At 34.0% G+C, this 12,627-nt stretch overlaps 7 protein-coding genes and 1 non-coding gene across 8 annotated transcripts; 5 read left to right on the top strand and 3 right to left on the bottom strand.

The window, feature by feature from the left end:
• Positions 1 to 32: 32 nt before the first annotated feature.
• Positions 33 to 1,390, top strand: UBP4 (Ubiquitin carboxyl-terminal hydrolase family protein). The gene is made up of 4 exons (XM_759587.2): positions 33 to 404; positions 435 to 489; positions 520 to 567; positions 599 to 1,390. Exons 1-4 carry the CDS (start codon positions 117 to 119, stop codon positions 1,354 to 1,356), a joined length of 1,149 nt encoding a protein of 382 aa, XP_764680.2. The 5' UTR covers positions 33 to 116; the 3' UTR covers positions 1,357 to 1,390.
• Positions 1,391 to 1,566: 176 nt separating this feature from the next.
• On the bottom strand, positions 1,567 to 1,639 carry TpMuguga_02g00970. The gene has a single exon. It is a non-coding gene; the product is annotated as a tRNA-Glu (tRNA).
• Positions 1,640 to 1,748: 109 nt separating this feature from the next.
• TpMuguga_02g00110 (HPC2 and ubinuclein domain protein) lies at positions 1,749 to 4,777 on the top strand (the record flags this gene model as incomplete). The annotated part of the gene is made up of 5 exons (XM_061305306.1): positions 1,749 to 2,038; positions 2,084 to 3,281; positions 3,315 to 3,790; positions 3,820 to 4,641; positions 4,671 to 4,777. Exons 1-5 carry the CDS (start codon positions 1,783 to 1,785, stop codon positions 4,775 to 4,777), a joined length of 2,859 nt encoding a protein of 952 aa, XP_061161280.1. The 5' UTR covers positions 1,749 to 1,782.
• On the top strand, positions 4,752 to 7,020 carry TpMuguga_02g02005 (uncharacterized protein). Its single transcript, XM_759584.2, has 5 exons — positions 4,752 to 5,073; positions 5,119 to 5,156; positions 5,190 to 5,334; positions 5,366 to 6,250; positions 6,280 to 7,020. The coding sequence occupies exons 1-5, from the start codon at positions 4,813 to 4,815 to the stop codon at positions 6,979 to 6,981; spliced, it is 2,031 nt and encodes a 676-aa protein (XP_764677.2). The 5' UTR covers positions 4,752 to 4,812; the 3' UTR covers positions 6,982 to 7,020.
• A 136-nt stretch (positions 7,021 to 7,156) lies between these two features.
• Positions 7,157 to 9,670, bottom strand: LACS5 (AMP-binding enzyme family protein). The gene is made up of 5 exons (XM_759583.2): positions 9,463 to 9,670; positions 9,341 to 9,425; positions 8,403 to 9,300; positions 7,719 to 8,291; positions 7,157 to 7,610 (listed from the first exon to the last, which is right to left on the bottom strand). Exons 1-5 carry the CDS (start codon positions 9,575 to 9,577, stop codon positions 7,188 to 7,190), a joined length of 2,094 nt encoding a protein of 697 aa, XP_764676.1. The 5' UTR covers positions 9,578 to 9,670; the 3' UTR covers positions 7,157 to 7,187.
• A 19-nt stretch (positions 9,671 to 9,689) lies between these two features.
• On the top strand, positions 9,690 to 10,139 carry Lsm3 (U6 snRNA-associated Sm-like protein LSm3). Its single transcript, XM_061305305.1, has 4 exons — positions 9,690 to 9,746; positions 9,788 to 9,873; positions 9,916 to 10,011; positions 10,042 to 10,139. The coding sequence occupies exons 1-4, from the start codon at positions 9,722 to 9,724 to the stop codon at positions 10,117 to 10,119; spliced, it is 285 nt and encodes a 94-aa protein (XP_061162092.1). The 5' UTR covers positions 9,690 to 9,721; the 3' UTR covers positions 10,120 to 10,139.
• TpMuguga_02g00105 (putative integral membrane protein) lies at positions 10,140 to 11,077 on the bottom strand (the record flags this gene model as incomplete). Its single annotated transcript, XM_061305304.1, has 1 exon — positions 10,140 to 11,077. One exon carries the CDS (start codon positions 11,075 to 11,077, stop codon positions 10,157 to 10,159), a length of 921 nt encoding a protein of 306 aa, XP_061162093.1. The 3' UTR covers positions 10,140 to 10,156.
• A 91-nt stretch (positions 11,078 to 11,168) lies between these two features.
• Positions 11,169 to 12,618, top strand: TpMuguga_02g02575 (uncharacterized protein; the record flags this gene model as incomplete). Its single annotated transcript, XM_061305589.1, has 8 exons — positions 11,169 to 11,313; positions 11,357 to 11,383; positions 11,425 to 11,581; positions 11,622 to 11,678; positions 11,711 to 11,970; positions 12,001 to 12,187; positions 12,217 to 12,522; positions 12,558 to 12,618. 8 exons carry the CDS (start codon positions 11,169 to 11,171, stop codon positions 12,616 to 12,618), a joined length of 1,200 nt encoding a protein of 399 aa, XP_061162091.1.
• Positions 12,619 to 12,627: the final 9 nt, after the last annotated feature.

The following is a 12,627-nucleotide window of genomic DNA, read 5'->3' as shown; positions in this document are numbered from 1 at the left end:
TTGTGGGAATTAAATTTAACTAAAAACATAGTGTCAATAATTATATAAGAGTATTTTCATGATTTGTATACTAATAATTTAAATGAATCAAATTATTTGTATTATAACTATATATAATGGGATTTTTTACTGATAGTGGCTCCTCCAAACACTCAGAAGTTTCGTCCAGATCATCGTCGCCATCAAATGAAAGTTCTAACGTAGAAAATAGAAATATAATGTATATGTTGAAGAATTGTTTAATTCTTTCCAAAGATGGCAATAAGAAAGCTATATGTGATGAGGGTGTCAAATTCAGTGGATTAGAAAACAATTTGAATAATTGTTATTCTAACGTAGTGATACAATCCCTATATTCATATCACGAATTTAGAAATAGAATGATAAAAATGAAAAAAACGGGGGTATTTTTAACTTTTAATGGTTATTTTTAGGGCGCAATCTCATCGGAGCTGGCTAAATTATATAGTAAATGTGTTACTCAGTCTGGTATTTTAAAATTCAATAATTTTGTTTTAGATATTCAGTCTACTAAAGGATTTTTGAAAAAAGTGTGTAGTACAAAGGGTAAGTATACAGATGTTATACAATTATTTAGATGATTTTATACTCGGAGACCAGCAGGATGCACATGAATTTTTGACTTATATACTTAACGCTATGATAGATGAAATCAGAAACTTAGAAGACGAGTATGTTAAACCTAAAACATTTATGAGCTCTAAAAGTGGCGGGAAAAGAAAACTTGAGAAGAAAACGTGGTTAAATGAATTGGTGGAAGGATGTGTAAAATCCGAAACAAGATGTCATGAATGCTATAGCGTTACTGGTATGACAGAACCTTTCATAACCCTCTCACTCAATATTTTCGATAACTGTGATATAAACCTTTGTTTGCAACGCTATTGCGATGATGAACTTCTCTCTGGTAAAAACCAGTTCTTTTGTGAGAAGTGTGATAAGTATTGTGACGCGTCAAAGAGAATCGTCTTTGACCTCATGCCTCCCTTATTAATTTTACACTTAAAGAGGTTTAAATATACCACCAAACCGGGAAGCTCACTGTGTTCAGTGTATGAAAGACTTCCATACTCAGTAGTGTGCTCTAACGTAATTCAGGTAAACTGTAAACGGCATCCATGTCCCATCGTCTACGAACTATTCTCAATTATCTCACACATTGGGACATCTCCCGATTACGGACACTATATAAACATTTCCGAACTCGGAGGAAATTGGTTTAGATGTGACGATGCTTCCATCCTAAAACTCGATGACTACCACTCTGAAATCGGGGATGAAACCACCTCGGGGAACGACGCCAGTTATATCCTGTTTTATCGCATCAAAGAATAGCACATTTTTATATAAATTAATTTATTGTGATTTTTTGTTCATAATTTTACTATAAATATTTATATCGTGTATAATCTGTTTTTATAATTTTTCAAAAATTGTAGTCCCCAAAGCTTGTGATAATTAATTATATCGATTATAAAACTGTTAATTATAAATAACGAATTATAAATAATGTTTAATAAATTATTTAAAACAATCTAAAATAAGTTCCCACGCCGGGACTCGAACCCGGGTCGTTCGGGTGAAAGCCGAATATCCTAACCACCTAGACTACATGGGATCTGTAAAGAAACTAATTATATAATTGATGACTTTTTGTTAAAAGTCAGTTCACCTTTATGTCAAAGAACTTCAATATATATTTTTTTTAGTTTTTCATAATTTTATGTTCTCAATACCCAATATGTTTTAATTGTATTTTAAATGAACAATCTACAGAATAACGCAGATTTAACTGCAAATTCTAATAATAATGAAACACCTAGCAAAAACTATAAAACTAATGTCTTGGAATCCGGAAATCCAGACAATAAAATTAAAGAAAATTTATCAAACACCCCAGTTCCAAAACACAAATCCAACGGAAAACCTCTGAAAGAAGAGGAAGACTTGGTGGAACAGGACTTATCAGATGTAGAAGACAATTACAGGGAACCTTCCGTCCAAAGATACCTACCAGGTACTGGTGATTTATAAATATAGATTTCGTACTAATGTGTAACAGGTATATTCGTGGACGTGAACCTGAAGACTAATTTTTTGGAGAGAAAGGGAAGAAAAATCGCAATACCAATGATAGTGGATTTCTACTCAGAATGCCTTAAGAAATACGGAGATGAAAAAAACTTCATATACGAAGAGTCATATTTGGAAAATATGAAAGGGAAAGTAGAGGATTTCTATCCCGATCTTCCAAAGGTATCAAAAGGGACTGGAGAAACTCCAAACGACTCTCAAACGCAGCCCAACTTTGATAATAAGCAAGTTATCTCAGGTTCTGAAGTCCAGAAAACAGTAAATTATGATGAGAACTTAGATGATGTTATATGGCTCAAAAATAGACCAAACGACCCATTACTCAGATGCATAAGGTCAATAACGGACCGATTGAACATTCAAGGGATAGTGGGAGATCCAACAAGTTACCTGAAGAAGGGAGGAGATGATATGCACTACGATATGGATGACCCATTCTTTGATGACAGCGCAATGCTGTCAGAGTTGAAAATGAGTAAAAGCGACATACTACTCAAAAGAGCAATGGAAAAAGAGTTTTCAGACTGGAGTGAAGATGAAGAAGATGAGGAAGAATATGTTGAACCGGAGGATTTTGTGGCAGACTACTATAGTAGTTTTCAGAAGGATATCAAACAACAGAAGGAAATGGAGAGTGAATATAAACTCTACTTCTATCCGTCAGGATGGAGAGATTACATTTCTAAGATACCAAAAAGGTTCCATAACATATATTCTGAATTTGAAAGTCAAATGGAATATACAGCCGAACCGATCACAGACAAATTATTGAGAGTTAAAGTAAAAGAGTTGTTAGAGTCTATATTCAAAAGATTACTTAAGCTGAAAATTCTCCCAAAAACACCAAAATATTCATCGAAATCTAAGAAGAATAAGCCTGAGAAGGAGTTAAAATTGAATAATGAAGTTCCTAATGAGGAGAACCTTAGCCAAACTCAGCCATTGCCAGATGAAAATCAACAAGGAACAGTAGAAGAGGATAAAGCGGTCTCCAAACCCAAAACAAACCCAAATGAGATACCAAAGGAGATTCTTAAGAAAAGAGGCCTGAACTGCATGCTTCAATATAGGATAATCGATGTGAATGGGAAAATCCTACGCTGGATTGTCAAGTCTGTAACTGCGATGACTAACGCATATTCACCATTTGAAATACACTGTGAATGGTAAGGATTTTCATATTAAATAATATTTATTAGGTTCGCTCTCGTTGTTGCAAATAATGAAAAGCTTCTAGCTGAACAATCGAATAAGTTAAAATCCAAGCTTACAACCAAGTTGCAGTCACTAAAGCCTAAAAAGTCCGAGAACTTAATTTCTCAACTTTCAGAATCTTCCAAAACATTGTCAAAATCAATCGGAATCATTAGAAAGCTGTTGAAAGAACACAGAGAAGCTACATTTGTTAAAGCATCACAAAGTTCTAAAGAGGTGAAGGAACCAGTACAGAGGAAGTCACTGATAGAAATTAGCCTAGACTCAGCCAGAGATGACCACTATGAATACATGGGATTGAGCCAACCAACCACAAAACAAGTTCCAAAAGTCGATGAGTTAGTAAAAAATGATTATGAGTCCATTGTACAATTTGAAAATCTACTCTTAGAAACTATGAAAGATAGTCAAGTTTCAGTCGATTTGGATAAAAAGGATGCATATGAATTAAATTTTCAAGGTAAATTTATAACTAATAAAATTGTTTAGAAGCTAACATGAGGGAAGAAAACGATGAGACATCGAGTTCGTCGTCGTCTAATACTAGTACAGCAGATAACTCGTCAGTTTCTAGACTTGAAGATGATCCCGCCTCCGGAACACCCATGCCTAAATCTGACCAGTTAACGGAGTTTAAAGAAAATGATTTGAAGGACAAAAATGACCAAAATTCCTTGGCTGACTCAGGTATTAAGACGCCAAAAAGATCATCAGGTCAGAAAGATGAGGATTTGGATGAAATCCTAAAACAGTCAAAGATAATGAAGAGGGTTAAGGACGTGTATAACTTGTTTAAACTTGTAGGTAACGAGTCGCTGGCTTTTGTACAGATGAATAACTTAGCAATATACGTAGCAAATAAGATGAATAATAAAGAATTCAAACACGTGGTGGAGCATCTGGGATTGACGCAGAACCCATTTGATCAAACGTATAGGAGACTGGGAGAGATAGGGTCAAAATTGGTGCAGGAATTATATAACTTCAAAGTTAGTTTACCAACAGATGTGATGAAAGTTGTGGTAATAAATCTACAAACTCATCTCAAAGTGGAGGAATTATATGAGAAGAAGAGCAAGAAGCCTCTTCTTCTGTTCAACAACTCTAAAATAAAGGCAAGCCCAGGAAAGCTGTTTTTAACACCGCCCAAGCCTAAAACGCCCAGAAAGACACCTAAAGGTGATACGAATAAAAACGTAAAGACAATAAACAGTGAAATTGGTAACGGGTCTAAAGAAGTTAAGCCTTCGCCGAGGAAGAGAAAGGACCCCCAAAATCCCCAGTATAAGCCTACACCTATCAAAACCAAAGGTATTTTACACAAATTAACATGTTTTCAGAAGATGGGAATAAAGAAATTCAAGAACCTGAAAAGAAGAAAAAACGTACTCAGTCAGTAAGTAGGGTTAACTCACTCAAGGATTTCTTCCTCTCAAGACTTAGATAATAATGTAATGTATTATATTTGTCTTCATCTACGTAATGCTTGTTCTTTTCCGTCTGGAAGATTCTCAAATATTCTCAAATTTGCACAGTATCTCTAAGCGCTGCTTAATATCAACTTCCGCTGATAATCAGATCTGCTTGTCTGTTGTCGATAAGATATACACATTTAAATATGATTATAATAATTTTAAATTGACTTCTAAAGCAACTTCCTCCTCCATTCCGAGGGATTCCAACATTGCTCAGAATCAAGCTCTTAATAATGAGAATAGCTCCACCTACTATTGTGATTTACAGGTATTCTTATAAATTTTAACAATTCAAATTTAATTATTTTTTCAGAGGGTGATGTGTACCTACTCTGTGTCAGACAGTCCAAAGTGAGTTGACCTTTAAATATCTAATATTTACAGATTTGTTTGGGCCTGTTGGACTCCAAAATTCAAAATTAATGATACAACTGAAGTTTGTATACTCTTTACCATAACAATAAATAACTCAATTAACCTTTGGCTGCCATCAGAAATGGATTCTGGTAGTGAAATGTATAACCTTGAGGTAATTTAATTACAACACTTAATTATTTTAGAACCTGTTAGACGTCTCGAGCGCTATAAAAACCTTTCTTTCAAAATCAGATTTTTGTGTTTTTAACTGTGAATCTGATAAGGAGTATTCAAAGTCAAGGGTTTTGTTTAACTTATCCACTTTTGGATTCTCTTCATGCCAGTTCTTAACTGCATCTTCTTTTAAAAATGATGGATTTCTGTGCATATTGAACCTTTCCGAGTACTTGTTGATTATTTGGATCTCTAAAACTCCTCCTTTTGAGGAGAAACCCCCTTTAAAAGAGGAAACGAGGGGAAGAAGAAGTGCTAGGGAAGGCAGAAGAATCAACTTCCAAGATTTCGAGGACATTTACGAGGATGAAGAACCTGTAAAGAAGAAGCCAAAGAAGGGTCAAAATGTACTTGGACTTTCAGGAGTTAACCCACTCAACAAGGACTATTACGACCTGAATGATTTTGACCTCACTAAATGTAAGGACCTCCTCCCGTTTTTTTCCAAGATAACTCAGTCTTCAAATCCTCTGTTCTGCAGTGTAATTTGTGCTATTAAGGTAATCTCGTGTGCTTCATTTGTCGCCCTACCTGTAAATGACTTTAAAATTGATGTGTATTATTCAGAGCCCCAAAGTCTGAAAAAAGTTAACCTTAAATTCTCCCGTGATTTACTTGACAATCGTTCAACTCCTAAGTTTGAGGGTATTGAGAAACCTCTTGATATTTTTAGTTCAAACCTTCCTGTTGAATGTCTGAAGTTCTTCTGTCTGTTTGGAAGTGATGAGCACCGTGTTATCACAGGGTTTTGGCAGGCTCACTTTTTGGTTCACTTCATCTCAGAAAACATTACCAGGGATGTAATTTGCGGCAACTTGCCAATTTTTTCATATTCTTTGGAACCCACATTTATGGTAATTTGTAAATTTAATATTTCTTTCAGGCCCACGATAATCTGGCTCGAATAAACGTGGTTAACTGCGAAGGACACATATTCAGGTTGTTGATAGATAAAAACTTGAATGTTGGCACTGAGGAGGTTGTTGAGAAGGACGAAGAGTATGTTCCCTTTTTTACAACTTCTGATGATCAGGATATCATGGTCTACGACTGCCTGATAAACGGGAAAATCACGGAAGTCAAATCTAACCTTAGGAACAAGAGCATTCTCATAAATTTAGTTCATTTGTTGTATAATAACTCAGATTTAACCTTGTTTTTGGACTACATGGTGCTCAATAAATCCAACCTTATCCCAAATAACACCTATTTCACTCTTGTTGAAGGAAGTAATCCCTTTTACGGTCTTGAAAATTCTGGTAAGTTCTTGGACACCGCCAACTCTGATGACCAATTCTTCAAAACTATATCGTCATTTGTAACTGCAGATAATTCTTTTTTGAAGAACTGTTTGTGTTTCGTACTTTACTTGTTTGCCTTTGCGGAAGCCTCAGACTCCCTTCCTTTCGGTCAGAATAAAACAGTCATTTGTAACTTAAACCTTGAGCCTTTTCTTTCAAAATCATTAAAGAGTGTTTCGGTAACTTCTGAAAGGCTAGTTAAAATAATTAAAGGATTTAATGGTTTGTATAAGAGTGAACTCCTAGATATGCTTGTTGTTCACTTAACTAACTCTAGTTTTTAATTTACGACTAACTCGTTTCTAATTTATTCTTTACCTATCTTATTGTGTATTAAGTTTGAGTCCTAGTAGAATTGGTGAAATCATTAATTCATAGTGATATAAATAGGGAAACAAACTATTAACATTAGAAATAATTATCAAAATGATACTAATATAAATTATTAATATGAAAATATAATAGACTGCATCAGATTAAGGAAGCAATTTTAACTTGAGTTGTTGGTTTGCTTTACATCATTGTACATTTGTTTGATTTCAGCGTTGTATCTGGCTTTAATCTTATACCTGACAGATTTAAAGGTCGGGGTTAGCATTCCATCTTCAACTGAAAATGGCTGGTCGACGAGTGTGAAGACTTTAAGTCGTTCGAGTGAGTTAAAGTTCTGAGATTTGGCAATCTTCTCGAAATCTTCCATTATTCTGGTCTTGAGTTTCTCGTTAGTCAAAAGCTCACGTACTGTCTTACCTGCGAGTCCATTGGCTTGGGCCCACAGTTCCACATTTTCTTTCGAAACCACGACGATTCCAACCAAGTGATTCTCGGTTGGTTCTCCGTGCACAAATACCTGATCAACCAACTTTGCATTGACGTAGGCATTTTCAAGTTTATCCGGTGCAATATATTCACCCTGAACATAAGATTAGATTGATTAAAATGAATGAAATTATATGGATTTAAATAGTAAATAACTAATTTATTAAAAATTATTTAAAAAATAAATAAAACGCAAATTTACCTGTGACATTTTGAAAAAATTACGTGCTCGATCGAGTATTTTGAGTCCCAAATTGGGCATCAATTCAACAACGTCACCTGTTCTGTACCAACCTTCATCGTCCAGGACTTCATTGGTGAGATTTTCATCCGCGAAATAACCGAGCATGATTCCTCGTGCCCTTACCAAGAGTTCACCTCTCGGAGGACTGCCTCTGGCGTCGTATCCGAGCTCCTCAATTGAGCGAAGCTTGAATTCAACTCCGTGCAGTGGTCCACCGATTGTGCCCTTTTTGGTGTCCCTATAGTCTTGCAGGATGGAGACTCCCAGCTCCGTTGTTCCCCAACCTTCTGCCAGAGGAGTGCCCATAAAAGCCTGAATATCACACACATCGTCGTCAGTCATAGAAGCGCTGCCCAGGACCATGATTTCGAACTTCCCTCCAAACTTCGACTTGATCTTTTTGATCACCAAGTCATAGAAGAAGTGATTTGGTTTGTGCGGTCTCTTCTTGAACACTCTCTTCTTTCCTTTAACAAAGAAGCCAATGATCTTTCTGACCAGGTAAGGCTTCGAGTCAATTTGATCTCGTATCTAAATTTTTTATTAACAGGTTAAAAAAAATTAAATTTTTTAAAAATGAGTAACTGTAAAAATAATTAAATAATTAAAAAATATGTATTAAATAATCTGAAAAAATAATACTCTGGTGAGTATTCTGGTGAAGACTCTGGGTACTCCGACCAGAAAGTTAGGAGATAGTTTGTTTAGGTCATCAAGTATATTTTTGATGTTTCCTGAGTAATACCCTATACGGCCAACAATTGATCCAATGAAGTGCTCTATGAAGCGCTGGTAAACGTGGGACAGGGGAAGAAAACTAAGAATACAGGACTTGAAAGTTAATCTACAACGATTTTGAACATTCAGGAGCCTCTCGGTTAGTATGATGAGGGCTTCATTACTGAACACAGCACCCTTAGGTGTTCCTGAAGTGCCAGAGGTATAGATAATTGTACAGACATCCGTTCTTTTAGTTGGTGGAGGATCGACAAAACTGCATTTGTATTTTTCAATTAAATCGTCCATTAAATAGTACTCGAGACCCAACTTTTCTAGTCTCCTTTTGTCATCTTCAGTGAGTTGATCGAATACAATGACTTTTTTCAGCTGCTTAAATTCAGAGAAGAGGTGTTCCAAGTTTGATATCTTTTTCGAATCTATGCAGGCGACTTCCATTTTAGTTGTTTTAATAATCTTGAACAGGGCGTCGTCTCCCAGCGTTTCATATATTGGAACGCTAACAAAACCGTATCCACAGCAGGCGTAGTCGGTCAAAAGCCAGTAAGGGCAATTCATTGACCAAATTCCCAAAAACCTGGCTTTTTTTACAAATCTACAGTTATCTATTGTTGACTCTGGAATCAGATTTTCCTTGGTCAGAGCTGTACCGATTATTTTTGCGTACTTAACGCTATCATTGTATGTGTTGAAAACGTAATTTCCGAATTCACATTTTCCATCGGGAAGAGTGATCTTTTCTCTTACACCCAGATGGTTATTATTTCCAAAATATTTTGCCGTTTCGCATAACATATCAAATCTAAAATAAAGATTAATTTTTAAAAAATAAAAACACTAACGATGAATTAATGTGATCCGGGATTATTGCTTTAGTTTTTGGTGAAAGATTATCATCATCAATAGGGCAATAAACGTCACTTTCATCTATAGAGAAATGTGCATAAAAATAAAAAAATCGTACCGGATCTATTGCTTTTCTGTTTGAATTTGGAATATTTGAAGTTCACCAACGGACTTTTAGTGATACCTTCGATTTCTTTTAAGGTTTTTGAAGTAAAGTGCTCGGAATGCTCCATATTTATTAAGATAATGAACAAAAATATGAATAGTTAATATATGTAATTTGATTGTTTTTTATGGGGAGTTGAAGAATATGATTCTACTTAACGTGATACAACCAGTTTATAATTTTATGACTTTGGTGTAAATTTTTCTTTAGCATGGATCCTCCGGTTACTTTGCAGGGTATTTACTCTTTATTTATTCTTTTATCAACTTTTTCTTAGAGCCCCTTGATATGATCCGATTAAATCTTGACGAGGTTATATATTTGAAATGTAAAAATGGAAGAGAGTTAGTTGGTAGATTGCAAGTAAGATCATATAAAAATTCTTATTTTTAAATTTATTTTCAGGCTTTTGATGAGCATTGTAACATGGTACTTTCAGAAGTTACAGAAACAATTACAACCGTTGAATTAGATAATAATTCAAAAAATGAAACCACTAAGGTAAATTTTTTTTATTACAAAACATTCTAGGTTACTAAAAGAGACAATGGTACAATTTTTGTCCGTGGAGACTCTCTGGTCCTTCTATCGCATTTCGACAAAACATAGATTTGAGCTAATATCGCATATAAATTTTATAAATATATTAAATTTTATTAGTTGGTAATAAAATATAAAAAAATAGAGGCTGAAAAACAGGGAAAATGAAAATAAAGGGATTTGAGCGACTCCCCTGAAAGATTCTCAGCGATTTAATTGATCTAATTGAAAAAATAAGAGATGAAATCCCAGCATATACCATTGACACTATTTTATTAATCTTTAATGGTATCAAATTGGTGATAAACAAGAAATAATTTATTAAAACATATTTATATCCTATAACAAACAACACATCGGGAAACTTAACCTTCGTTTTCTGGACCATGGTCGTGTTCCCTTGGTTTGTGTTATCTGTTTTGCCATAACTTTGAAAGTTTCCCGCATTTTGAGCGTTAAATTGGTTCTGATAAGTGTTACCATAGCCTGCAAAGTGTCCGTATGCTTGATTAATTGCTTCTTGATTTTGTTGATAGTCAACCTGTTGTTTACTAGTATCGTTAGTATCAGATACGTTTGAATGTGACATGAAATAAAGGAGAGAGCCGAGAAATAATATTTCGAATAAATTTACAAGTACAAATTTTGTGAGAGTTTTGGATAAAGCGTCTCCAAAGGTCATTTTACCTTTAGATTTAATACATAACAATATAGAAGATGCGATCATAAAAGTTGAAGTAGAAATACTAGGGATATACAGATCAGGAGTCAAATGTTTCACTTTTCCAATGGGTAAAACCAAACAACGGATGTTGTTTAATGCCTGAGAGTAATCTAACCTAAAATACGGTCTTCCATAGTCAAAAAGAGACTTTAATAAATTGGGCGGATTGTTATAATTGACTTCCTTTTCTTTTTTATGATATTCATTTTGATTAGTCGAATCATTACGAGGTTCCTCCAAAAAGGAGTTCTGTAGATAATTCGTAATAGACAAAGCAGCTTGAAATAACTGTGCTTTAAACATAATTTATATTTACATATTAATTAAATAAAAAAAGTGAGTTGTTGACCCATAGATAAATCGGGATGTGTCGACTGCAAAAATAATATTTATTATGTATTTATTAAAAACAAATAGAATATGTTTTTCAAGATTATATAATAATAGATTTAAAACAAAAATTGGGTTTTTTAGTCCCAGTAAGACCTTTAATGAGATTAGAACAGACTATAGCAAACTCACTGTTCAAAATTCTATCGGTATTCATAATAATATTGTGTAATGTAAACATAATTTATTTAGATTCTGACGGGAATATAAGAAATTCTAGTACGCTTTAAATATATAAATAATAATTCTTCTCTTCATAGATATTATCAACTATGGAATCTTCGTTCCGAAAGATTCTTTGAAATTAGAGCTATTGAATAGAAGTATAACCCAAATATTTAATAAGTGGCCTAATTATAAGGTGTGTGTATACGCAAATGGTTATAGAGCAAATGAAATTATCATATCCTCAAAAATGTACGTTTTAAAAAACAAGATTTTAAAATAATTCATCTAGAATACAAAGATTTCCTAAAAATAAAGCACATATAAGCCAATTTAAAAGATGGTTCAGGTATTTTGTCAAATATTTTATCTCGAATTTAGAAGAGGCTCTAATATAGTTTTACTTTCAGATAACGTATTTGCCAAGATTCCCAAAGTTGATATGATAATTCACTATGACCTTCCTGGAACCTTGGACGTTTTTGCAAAGAGATTGTCAGCAACTAAATCTAACCTGTTTTTCTATGGAAGAACAGATAAATTATTCATGGCACAACTCCACAACTATCTAAAGTCTGTAATTAAAGATTGGACCCTTCCCTCGACAGAGACTGTAGTTGAGTCATTCATAAATCAACTGGGTATTTAATAATTTTAAACACAGTTTTTAGAGGAGATTTTCACTGGAGCAAATGACATCGCAAACGATTGTTCTTCTGATAATGGGCCAGTTAAAATTAACGAAGAAGTTAATAAAACAGAAACCTTACTACCTGGTGAAGACAATGAAAAATTACCAAAAGAATTGAGTACAACTGACACTACAATTAAAAGTTTAGAGAACTTCGACAAGAAAAGGTAGCTATGTTTTTTTATCATTTTTTTAGTCTGCTTGCATCATTGCTTTACATGATACACAAGTTCAAGGACACTAACATGAGGCAGTATTTAATATATGATCCCAAATTCAAGATGTTTAAATCTAGAAAAATGCTTATCAAGTATCTAAAGGATAATGGAGTGCCTTACAGTTCAGTGAATTTAACCAGAAATGGTTTCGTTGTCGAGTCACTCAATGAAGTAAACCTTCCGATTTCTACTCCAGTAATGAAATACAAAAGGTTCACAGCACATTTTAATAAAGTTAGGAACTTAATTCGAAGGTCATACCTGTCGTCGACAGTGGACAGAAGGTACCTTGTAGACACTTTGTATCATATATTTTTAGGAAATATTTTAAAAAGTTAGTTAAGGATCACGAAAGGAGAATAATTAACAGGTTAAAATAAAAATAAACA

The sequence above is a fragment of the Theileria parva genome, chromosome 2, assembly GCF_000165365.1.
Source record: "Theileria parva strain Muguga chromosome 2, complete sequence, whole genome shotgun sequence".
NCBI classification, from domain to species: domain Eukaryota; phylum Apicomplexa; class Aconoidasida; order Piroplasmida; family Theileriidae; genus Theileria; species Theileria parva.
The sequence above is the reverse complement of the archived record's forward strand: the minus strand, read 5'-3'. Positions and strand labels throughout refer to the sequence as shown.

What these genes read in the sequence shown, in the direction of transcription:
- UBP4 (XM_759587.2), top strand. Translation starts at nt 117, where the DNA reads ATGGGATTTTTTACTGATAGTGGCTCCTCCAAACACTCAGAAGTTTCG. An exon ending in TAAATGTGTTACTCAGTCTG is followed by an intron (nt 490 to 519) that starts GTATTTTAAAAT and finishes ATTTTGTTTTAG; the next exon opens with ATATTCAGTCTACTAAAGGA. An exon ending in AAAAGTGTGTAGTACAAAGG is followed by an intron (nt 568 to 598) that starts GTAAGTATACAG and finishes ACAATTATTTAG; the next exon opens with ATGATTTTATACTCGGAGAC.
- Lsm3 (XM_061305305.1), top strand. Translation starts at nt 9,722, where the DNA reads ATGGATCCTCCGGTTACTTTGCAGG. An exon ending in TCCTCCGGTTACTTTGCAGG is followed by an intron (nt 9,747 to 9,787) that starts GTATTTACTCTT and finishes ACTTTTTCTTAG; the next exon opens with AGCCCCTTGATATGATCCGA. An exon ending in AGTTAGTTGGTAGATTGCAA is followed by an intron (nt 9,874 to 9,915) that starts GTAAGATCATAT and finishes ATTTATTTTCAG; the next exon opens with GCTTTTGATGAGCATTGTAA.
- TpMuguga_02g02005 (XM_759584.2), top strand. Translation starts at nt 4,813, where the DNA reads ATGCTTGTTCTTTTCCGTCTGGAAGATTCTCAAATATTCTCAAATTTG. An exon ending in TCTGTGTCAGACAGTCCAAA is followed by an intron (nt 5,157 to 5,189) that starts GTGAGTTGACCT and finishes TAATATTTACAG; the next exon opens with ATTTGTTTGGGCCTGTTGGA. An exon ending in GTGAAATGTATAACCTTGAG is followed by an intron (nt 5,335 to 5,365) that starts GTAATTTAATTA and finishes TAATTATTTTAG; the next exon opens with AACCTGTTAGACGTCTCGAG.
- LACS5 (XM_759583.2), bottom strand. Translation starts at nt 9,577, where the DNA reads ATGGAGCATTCCGAGCACTTTACTTCAAAAACCTTAAAAGAAATCGAA. An exon ending in CCGGATCACATTAATTCATC is followed by an intron (nt 9,301 to 9,340) that starts GTTAGTGTTTTT and finishes TCTTTATTTTAG; the next exon opens with ATTTGATATGTTATGCGAAA. An exon ending in TCACCAGAATACTCACCAGA is followed by an intron (nt 8,292 to 8,402) that starts GTATTATTTTTT and finishes TAAAAAATTTAG; the next exon opens with ATACGAGATCAAATTGACTC.